The sequence below is a fragment of the Dermacentor silvarum genome, chromosome 3 (genome assembly GCF_013339745.2).
Source record: "Dermacentor silvarum isolate Dsil-2018 chromosome 3, BIME_Dsil_1.4, whole genome shotgun sequence".
Taxonomy (NCBI): Eukaryota; Metazoa; Arthropoda; class Arachnida; order Ixodida; family Ixodidae; genus Dermacentor; species Dermacentor silvarum.
The window spans coordinates 122,638,349-122,648,396 of NC_051156.1; the positions used below are offsets into that span (position 1 = coordinate 122,638,349).

The 10,048-nt window shown below is 48.4% G+C and overlaps 1 protein-coding gene across 1 annotated transcript in view; it reads left to right on the plus strand.

Annotated features, from left to right (window-relative positions):
- LOC119444741 (glucose 1-dehydrogenase 1-like) overlaps positions 1–9,612 on the plus strand; it is a 62,466-nt gene extending 52,854 nt beyond the window's left edge. Inside the window, exons 8-9 of the mRNA XM_049663603.1 lie at positions 5,435–5,498; positions 9,129–9,612. Of these exons, the coding sequence (XP_049519560.1) occupies positions 5,435–5,498; positions 9,129–9,329 (265 nt within the window). The 3' untranslated portion in view covers positions 9,330–9,612. The remainder of the gene's footprint in view (positions 1–5,434; positions 5,499–9,128) is intronic.
- Positions 9,613–10,048: the final 436 nt, after the last annotated feature.

A 10,048-nucleotide genomic window follows, 5' to 3' on the forward strand; every position in this document is an offset into this window, starting at 1 on the left:
AAAGCTTGCACTAGGCCGCGCAATGCTCAAGACACAGCGAAGCTGGCCGATTGATTGCGTCTCTTGGTTGTAGCTATGTTGAACTTGGCTATGTCGAGGTTTAATATTGGTTGCAGCTAGGCCTATACTCGCGTACGTCATCTGTGCTAGTACTGGAAAGGCTGCGGTAGTGCTGAAATGTGCGCGGCGGTAGTGCGACAGTGCGGGGGAGCATGACGTCATACCAGCTGTGGCGGCGGCGATAGCGCGGCGGTGGCATGATGGTGGGGCGCACCTTTCCGGTACTACCGCAGCCTTTCCAGTAGTAGCACAGATGACGTACACGAATATAGGCCTAGCTACAACCAAGTTTAAACTTTGACATAGCCAAGTCCAACCTAGCTAGAACCAAGAGACGCAATCAATCGGCCAGCTTTGCTGTGTCTTGAGCTTTGCGTGGCCTAGTGCAAACTTTCGCCTTTCTTTTTTTCTTTCCTGGCTCAGCGCACCGCGGAGACATGAGAGGCGGGGATCGGGAAGAGAGGGAGCTGGCGATGAGGAGACCGCGTGCACATGCGCCTCGCCACCCTCCTGGTTGCTATGGCTACGGCGCGGCAGTCTTTGATACGAAACACGAACCACACATTACGGCTGGCTTAAACAGCTTCGCTGTTAAAAGTTGCAAGCCTGCCTTTACTGTTTTTTATGTATAACTGCAAGTGCAGTGTATTTATCTGTAGTCACAAGTACTAAACAAAGATTAAAAAGCAATCTTGTTTCGCAAAATCCCGACTAAAGTCATGGTTAGGAAGAACGTATCACATTATTAATGTGGTGTAACAGGGTACGAAACGACGTGGAGTAAGACTGACAGAAATGAGATTTACACCAGTATACCCGTAGAGCGTATTTTCTGGCAGCGAATTGACAGCGGGGATCAGAGAGAACGGTAAACGGAGGAGTTGCCGGTGGCAAAAAAGACAGCATTGTGGTCCGCAATGTCATTCTTGTGGTCATAACCATGTGCTATCACGCAGTGGATAGTTACATTTACACGTCAAGACTTGTGAAGTAAACGAATCTGCTCACAAATACGCAGCATTTGTGTGACTCCTTTGAGCTTCCTAATTGCGCTGAAGCTGTCAGTAGAGATGTGGTCTTCGTTGAGGTTAGGCAAGATAAGGGCTTCGATCACATCGTGTATAACCTGTGTCTCAAATGAAAACGGATTATACATTGAGACGAGCTTGCCTGCTCCTTTATAAGTCCGACACACCCTGAGATCCAAGCTACCCGCACCTGTGCTCTCTGATTCGTAATGCCATCTGCATGTGTCTAAAGGTAACACTTACCATTTTGCGTTCCGCTGCTCTCTGCACGGTCCTTGGCTTCTGCTTCAGTTTATTTGTTAGCCCCAGTGTAACTGCGCCATATGTGCTGGCAGAATGCATTCAGTATACAATATTTGTCCTTCCGAGGAAATCAAAAGGCAACCTAAACTCAAGAGTGCGTGCCTGTCTTGCTGCACATTTACTGAATATTTAACCCTGCGACGTCCAACGTATTCTTTGTACAACGCTGAATTTTATACCTATATATGTTTTTCCTAAGTACAAGCACAGCACACAGTGCTGTGATTGTGGCGTGCATGAATGAATTGCTCTTTTAACCTACATAATGACATGTTGCTGGGACAGCTGTTGCTTATTTAAAGACATAATGTAACGCAACAGCACAAACACAGACACACAGAACACGTCATAAGCGCTACCAAATACTTCATTGAATGGCATTGAGCTATATTGTGCGCTTTCGAATACGTGAAAACAGCAGCCGCAATTGGCATGCTACAGAGGGCGCTTGCTAAACAAAACTGTGATCCACGTTACACAAAACAAGAGAAGTCTGACTCACGCATTCATTATTATCTTTGCTTTTATTGCGATAGCAATTATATGGACACTTCAACCGGATTTCTGCCGTCGGTGTCGCCGTCGTCACCACCGTCGCCGTGAGGTTCCGTATAAAATCCAAGGGCGATAAAACCGTCGCCGCGCGCCGTATTCCCCCGCGCGCTATCGCGGAGAGCGAACGCACGCCGGAAAGCAAACGCGGCCGTCGCGCTAAAGGCCGTGGGGGTATGGCAGGGAGGGAGGCGGGGCGACGCTGTGCTCCGGCACGAAATGCGTATCTTGCAAACGGGCGCAAGGGGAACTGGCCACTCAATCTCCCACGCGAAAACAAGAAAGCGGGAAGGCAGCGCGGGAGGGAGGGGGGGGGGGGGCAGCCCGGCTAAGGCGGTCGCCCGCACCGTCTTTTATCTCCACACGGCTCTGACCTTTGTATGCGCTGCGCATTCGCTGCTCAGAATCCGTTGAAGCGATAGACTGCACGAACCTCCGCCCGCTGCGGCGGCTGCGCTTGCTGGCAGCGTTTTGACAGTCGTTGCCTGCGGTCATTCAGTGTGATCTATTCATGTTTGCTTGTGCGCGCTGACACCACGCTTGTTAATTCAGTTAGTAAGCGAATGTGTCCAAGTTTATGCAGCCGATAAAACTACTATCCCTACTCCGAACAGCTCTCTACTAATTTGCTATCACAATTGGTGCTTCGCCTTTCGGGCGAAACTGCGACATTTTTTCAGTGATGCGCTTCCAGAAGTTCTGGTAGCAACATTGTCTTTGCTTTTGCATAGTACCACTACATCATGAAATTTCGGTCGACAAGAGCAGTAATTACAGTGAAGAGAATGATGCGCAGTGAAGTCGTTCCTCAAGTTGTTAGCCTGCTCCCTTATTCGATCATTAACTCAGCGGCCGGTTTGTCCTTCAGAGGACTTTCCACAAGTCGCAGGTATTTCATATGCAACCCCGGTGGCACGCTGCACATAGGGCTTGGAGTGCTTCACTCGGCAGCCTATCTAAGAGGTGCCCATGATACGGGTACATAACTGAAAGCGGAGAACGCGGCCGACACTGGGTACCTGCTCGTCATTGCTTTTCAAATTGCTGTGATGTACATCTTGAGCACATTGATCTGTTAAACAAATGTACTGAGGCTGAAACAGTGGTAGGGCGATGACGCATGCATAATAAGCAATCATAACGCCGGCGATGCCCGGACTGCTGTTTTCAGTATCCCTCGTAAAGTACGGCGTGGTTTCTGGGCGTTAAACACCACAATTATAATGTGTAATTACGCTGTTGAATAAACAGACTCGGTTTCGTCTTGACTTCATTGTATATTAACGTTATATCGTTGTTACTAAAAAAAGGCGAAGCATCAATTGCGATAACAAATTAGTAGAGAGCTATATATGGAGTAGGGATAGTAGTTTTATCATCTGTATAAACTTGGACGTGCAGCAGTAGCAGCAACGCGCAGAACTGTTGTCGACGCCGTCGGCCTTTTGCCCGCGTTCGCACCGAACGCGTGTGGCGTTGGTGACTATTGCCGGTGCCTCTGGGGGGCTGCTTGGAGCTTTTCGACGAGAACAGAACGGGACACTCGTCGAGCAGCGTTGGAAGTCTTTACCACATTCTCGCTTCGCAACGTTTTTATATAAATACAAATTTGGTGCCGCAGCTAAACGTCGCCACCCCTCCCTCCCGTCCCCCGACGGCATTTTGCGCGACTGAAGAAGTCGCGTTTGCTCTCCGCCGTGCGTTCGCTCACCTTGAAAGTTTGCGTCCCTCGCGCGCTTTCACTCGCGCATACAGCACACGGCGCGCGGCGACGATTTCATCGCCGTTGGACTCTATACGGAACCTCACGGCGACGGCGACGACGATGGGAGAAATACGCGTGGAGTGTCAGGCAAAAACATCAATCCTCCGGTTGGCCTCATTATTCTCGGTCATTGCATAGCGAGGATGACGACACTAGCAGCCTAGGTGTGTTGACGTAGCATAGGACAACATATTAGCTATCCGCCTGCCTCTAGGACAACGCACTAAGGTCTGCCGTTTAATGAACGTTTGATGACGTGTGCCGAGTGGGTTCAGAGTGCATCATGTTGAGTGTGATGAGCAAGGTGTATGCAGGATGAGTTCAGGTGTTGACACTCAATGGCCACACAGCAGAGCGCTGACCAGTCCTCTGTAGCAGGACACCTCGCTACAGCACCTCGCTCCCTGTGACTGTGGTGCCCATTGGAGCAGTCCTAGAGAAGACAGCGCAAAATGAGTTGATTGCGTGTCAACTGCATTTAGATGACTTCGGTAACTTTCCCACAAAAAAATGTCGCAGTTTCACCCGAAAGGCGAAGCATCAATTGCGATAGCAAATTAGTAGAGAGCTATACGGAGTAAGGATAGTATTTTTATCAGCTGTATAAACTTGGACATGCAGCAGCACCAGCAACGCGCAGAACTGTTGTCGACGCCGTCGGTGTTTTGCCCGCGTTCGCACCGAACGCGCCCGGCGTTTTTATATATATACGCATTTGGTGCCGCAGCTAAACGTCGCCTCCCCTCCCTCCCTCCCGTCCTCACACAGCCTTTCGCGCGACGGAAAAAGTCGCGTTTGCTCTCTATATATGGAAAGCAGGAAAAAGACGCTTAATTCTGCAGCCCTTCAGGGAGCACGGCGCACAACGCGCGTTTGCTCTCCGACGTCCCTCGCGCCCTTTCACTCGCACATACAGCGTCCGGAGCGCGGCGACGATTTCATTGCCGTTGACGTCATACGGAACCTCACGGCGACGGCGACGACGATGCCGACGGCAGAAATCCGCTTTGAAGTGTCCATATAATTGATATCACAATAAAAAGTCAAAGTTTCGCCCGAAAGGCGAGCATCGATTGCGATAGCGAACTAGTGGCTATACGAAGCAAGGATAGTAGCTTTAGCGACCGTATAAACTTGTAAACATGGGCTTACTAACTAAATTCGAGGAGCGGCAAACAATATCTAGGCACCTGCTCTGGCTCATGCAGTGTCCACACCTAAATTGTTCTCTTGGCATCGTGGTCATAGTCTTGAACAGGACTACGATGACAAAGTGACACGGCATCGCATCCAGGCCGTGCCAGGTCCCGACACGTGCCGCATAGGTTGTAATTGGGTACCTTAATAGCAGACAGGTGCCGTACCATCAATGCATCCAAGACTTCATAAGCTCCAAGTGCGTCTTCTTAATGCGGTCCTAATGAGGCGTGCCCCTGTGCAAGTCAACGTGCAACGGAAAGCCACGGTTGCAAATAATCGACTAGTTCGGCGAATGATATAGCAATGATTATTTAAATAGCGAAGATTCTTATGGGGCTGTTAGCTGACACAGAACGGCAAACAGGAGATAAGTGAGGCACGCTTTGGTTCTTCCGTGCACCCTGTTCGCTGATGATGATGATCGCCTATGAGTCACACGTCGCGTTGCTCGAAAATCTGAAGGTGACGTGAGAAATAGGCAAAAGTGACAAGCAAGTCGTTACGTAAATTCTCTTTTCCTTTGCAGCCCTGGTCGTATCATGACTATGATTACGAAAGGACCTGCGGACAGCGAAGAGGAACACACGAAGGTACGCTCCATATATAATAACAACAATAATAAAATAATTATAAACAAATTGACAGTATTCGTTGGTCATCCCAAATGCAGTGTGCTTCAAATGCAGTCTGTATTTTGATACGTGTAGAGTGGCGTTCAGTATGAGTCACAACATGGTGCCCGTGGTCGAGGGGTTCCAATGATGATGCTGATGATGATTTACTGGCATCGCCTTTGAAACGGCGCGGTGACAAATGGCAAAAGCCTACTTGAGTTAATCGGGTATGTAGTAGGTACATGGTTTTCATTCTATCATTTTTTGTATACATCTCCATAATACTTTTTCTCCTCCTAAACCGTATATATCTACCTTGTGCCGCTACCTATGTTTGTAACGGATACGGTCGTATCAATCTATTGCTTGCTTTTGATGCGAAAGCGTCAAGTGGCTCATTGAGCGAAAAAGCTGACATCCGGCGTTTGCAGCAACGAAACAGCACCTAAATTCCCATTGGCTGCGATGCCACGTTACGAGCGTGCCTCGACGGAGGAGTTCATAACTCAAAGGACCGCTCAGCAGCGTTCAAATTGGACATTAATGCTTTCGCACTCACACCTGACAAGTGCTTAGGATGTCCTCGTTTTTCTTCTTTGTTTCTTTTTTTTGGAACCAGTATTCTAAACGTCTCTTCCTCATCTCTAAGACTGGACGGGGGCACCGCACACGCGAAGAATTGCTTTAATAAATACCACTATAATTCGAACGTCGGTTAGTTTTCAAATTTTTCGTATGTCGGCACCACTGCTCGGATCACGTATACCGTGACAAGTGACACACTTGTCGAAATTGTCTCTCAGAGCAAAAACATGAATGCAAAATCTGGAATCAAAGACGTTACAACACCTAATAAAATAATGACTAGTATCAATTTTTTCTCCTGTAGTTTCTAAGGAATAACCTCAATGCGTTCATTTTTTAAAACCAAATTTGGTTACCTTCTTCTTCCCGCTTTTCATGCTTCGGGAAAAACACTTGAGTATTTTTTTTTTCAAAATTATCGGTTTCCTTCTGAGCCCTCACATCTGTGACATGTTGCGATATTGCGTGACGAAATTCAGCGTTCATCTTGAAGGGCTTCTGTAAAAACCCGTGAAGGACCACACAGGAAGAGCGGTCGATGAGCAAACATGGCGTTTTAATGGAAGAATAGTCACGATAATGATGGTGAGAGCAGGTGCGCGAGGAAGAAGTTTCTACACACTCCCCGCCGCGATATGAAGGGTTATTTTCGGGTTCATGGTACAGAGACAGTCCGGTTACACTTACAAAACGATCGTGAAGTTCCAGGGCAGATAATGTCAAGGAAACCTCGCACGGGCGGCGTTGTTCACTGGTTCGTATAAGTTCGCTTTGTGATAGGTATTCACCAGGATCTGTGCCCTGTCCTTGTTGTCTTACCGAATGCGCAGATGTGCTTTGTTTCGTAGTGTCAATTATGATGTGCACAGTGGTGTTAGACGACGTTGCTCAACGTTGAACATCAGTAGCTGGCGCTTAGTATTCTTAGGTCGTAGCTTAAACTTCCTTGAAACAGTGTGAACGTCGTCAAGAGAAGCGTAGCCTCCGCAAAGCAATCGGTGATACGGACGCCTTGTTCCGTCTTTGCGGTGCTTTGATTTTGCGCAGATGATATCCGGTCTCAGATGCATTGTTGTCCTTGCTTTTCTGAATATCTTCGGCAGTAGTAGTCTTAATGGTCGGACGTTGGTTGTTTGTGCCATGTAGGATTCTTTCAGAGTAATGTACTTAGTTCTGACAGCGGAAGATAGGGTTGTGGGCAGATGCTCTTCTACTTTGATTGCGCAGTGACGATAGGCCTCCTGTTGTCGGCACCGGTAGTGGCAGGAATTCATTTCGCTTCGGGTCACGCGTGCGCCTTCGTGGTCATCAATACAATCAGTTTGCGTTCCCTTGCCTGGAGGGTACCGTGACTATTCGGTGAAAATGAGGTCTTCGTGGACTCCTGGACTGTTCAGCAGATACGTTGTCGAACTGCATGCTGCTATTTGAACCGTTAGCATGTCCTGCACACGGTACAAAGGCTCTTTCGGTATCCTCGTGGCTACAGGAGCTACATGTACATCCTTGTGCTTTCGACGTGTCTCTAAAGTCCGAGATGATGACATAAGTTCATGACAGTTGATGATGACATCAGTCTTCGGTTCCGTCATGCACGTCACTAACCGTGCTACTACCGATTTTAGACACGAAAATTTTGTCTTCAGTAGGTACTTCCGGGTCACTCAAGATTTCTCTCCTCATGCAGTTCTTTCTTTTACCTTCTTGAATGGGGTCATAGATTGCAACTTCGGTCTTACTATCTTTTACCGCTTGTAGTTTTTGCAACACTTCAAGGCACAAGAGTGATAAGATGCTCATTCCGCTTCCAGAGATCTGAGACACGTTTTCACTGGTTACACTCTATCTCAATAGTAAGGCTGAGTTTAGACTTCAGCGTAACCAATTTATCCATCTAGTCTACCTGAACAGTATATTCTTCATATATGGCCTCGTCAGAGATCAGTACTTCGATCTTTTTGTCTAGAAAACAAATCTTCTCCAGAAGCATTTCGAGCCGACTGCTCATTAGGTGAAGCTGAGCCGTTGTGGGCTCACTGAGCGCTGTGTCGAAATTGTCGAAAATGAAGCTTACCGTCGTTCTGATAAGTTCCCTATCCATAATCAGCTCAGCCTCCTTGTAGAAGGCGGCTGTCGGTGCGTGGATGAGGGCCGTCGGTAGCCTTGACTCCGTTCTTCCCGGTGAATCGATGCGTGGGCTCGTCGTCAGTCGGTCCTGGGGGCCGTTCCGTCGTTGATTAATACAGCTCCCGGGTTTCACGTCCCCGTTTCGTAGAAACCCGCCAAGGATCACACCGGAAGAGCGGTCGATGAGCAAACATGGCGGTTTAATGGAACAACAGCCACGATGATGATGGTGACAGTAGGTGCACGAGGAAGAAGTTTCTACAGATTCAGCAACAGTAGTTTCAAAAACCGTATCTAAAAGTTCAGGTGCCCAATTCTTGCCAATCCCCCGGGGTGGGTACGAGCCATGTGCTGAGGATATCATCATCATCATCATCATCATCATCATCATCAGCGCAGCTAATTGGAAACGCGTGTTCTGGAACGCATACGCGCCTCGCCACTTGCATAGCTGCGGACAGAGTTTGGCTGGACACACTGCGCAGAAGCAAGCGTTAATACAGGCGCGCGTCTGTCACCATCCAAGAGGAATAGCTCGCTACATGCTGCTTCGCAATATGGCACTCGCTGGATGGGAAAGTTGCGTCGGCAAGGAAATCGCAAAAAGGTGAATGAGTTGAGACATTTGTGTCCAGAGGTGTACGAATTGCAGTGTGCACCGTACCAGAGGGCACAAGTCAAGTCAGAGTGAGTGGAAGTGGGGGCCAATTGTTTCCTCAGCTGGTGTTCCCTTAACTACTGTGATCTTGAGGTATTTCGACCACTCTCTTTCTACTTACTGTGCTATCTGTACCACGTGCATTTCGTTCCAGGTTCACAATGTTCTACATGAAATTCCAGGTAACCGATGACGTTTCCGGGCTTTCTAATCTCCTGTTCTTTGCGTCCGTGCAGAGGATCGAGAAAACGGCCGGTGCGCTGCATGCTCTGGGACGAGTGGGCACACCGGAAGAAGTGGCCCATTGCATCGCCTTCCTGTCATCCGATGACGCCGCGTTCGTCACGGGGATCACGATGCCCGTCGACGGGGGCATGCTTCTTCTATCTAGCGTCTCGGGTCCGGGGCCATCGCAGGATACCCAGAAGACTGCGTGAGAAGCAATGAACGTGGCCTTGCCGTGCTGCCAGGGTATACTGAAAGAAGTGAGGAAGTACTGGCAGCCCCTTTTTTCAAAGAAGCCCTCTGTCTTGCAATGGAACCGATTTGTTTAGACTCGCGCTTTTCGAAGGTGTACGTACTTTCACTCAGTTTGGGCAGCGGGAAACCAAACAGCGATGAATACAGTGCTCCGCTGGGCAGGTAAATATTCGACATTTTAATATTGGAAGGCGAATCACCTACATGCCTGATTTGTCATTGTGCAGGAAGCACGTATAACGTGGCGCCTTTGTGGAATCCTTTAAGCATAATCGGAAAATAAAGTTATCTGTAGTCTACCACACGTTATCTTGATTACTGTGGTTGTGAAGTTTGTGTTTGGCTCTTGTCTTTATTTTGCTTAGTTTAGATTTTTTTTCGAAATCCCCTTATGCCCCTAAAGCTTGGCTCGCGTCGTTGTTGCATGTTATCGCCGTCAAGGCGCTCTAGTGGGTTTTAACACGAGAGCGTTAAGGGCCCCGTGACGCAGGAAATCCGGCGTCGGCACCGGCGTCCACTGCCGAGAAAATCATCTCCAACCACGCAGGCCCTCCGAATATATTTAGGTATGTGTATATGACACGCCTTCTTATATGACGCGCGGTATATGCGGGTTATATTGCCACACCATTCTATCACCTATGTTGATCACACCTTGTCTTACAATCTTGACAAA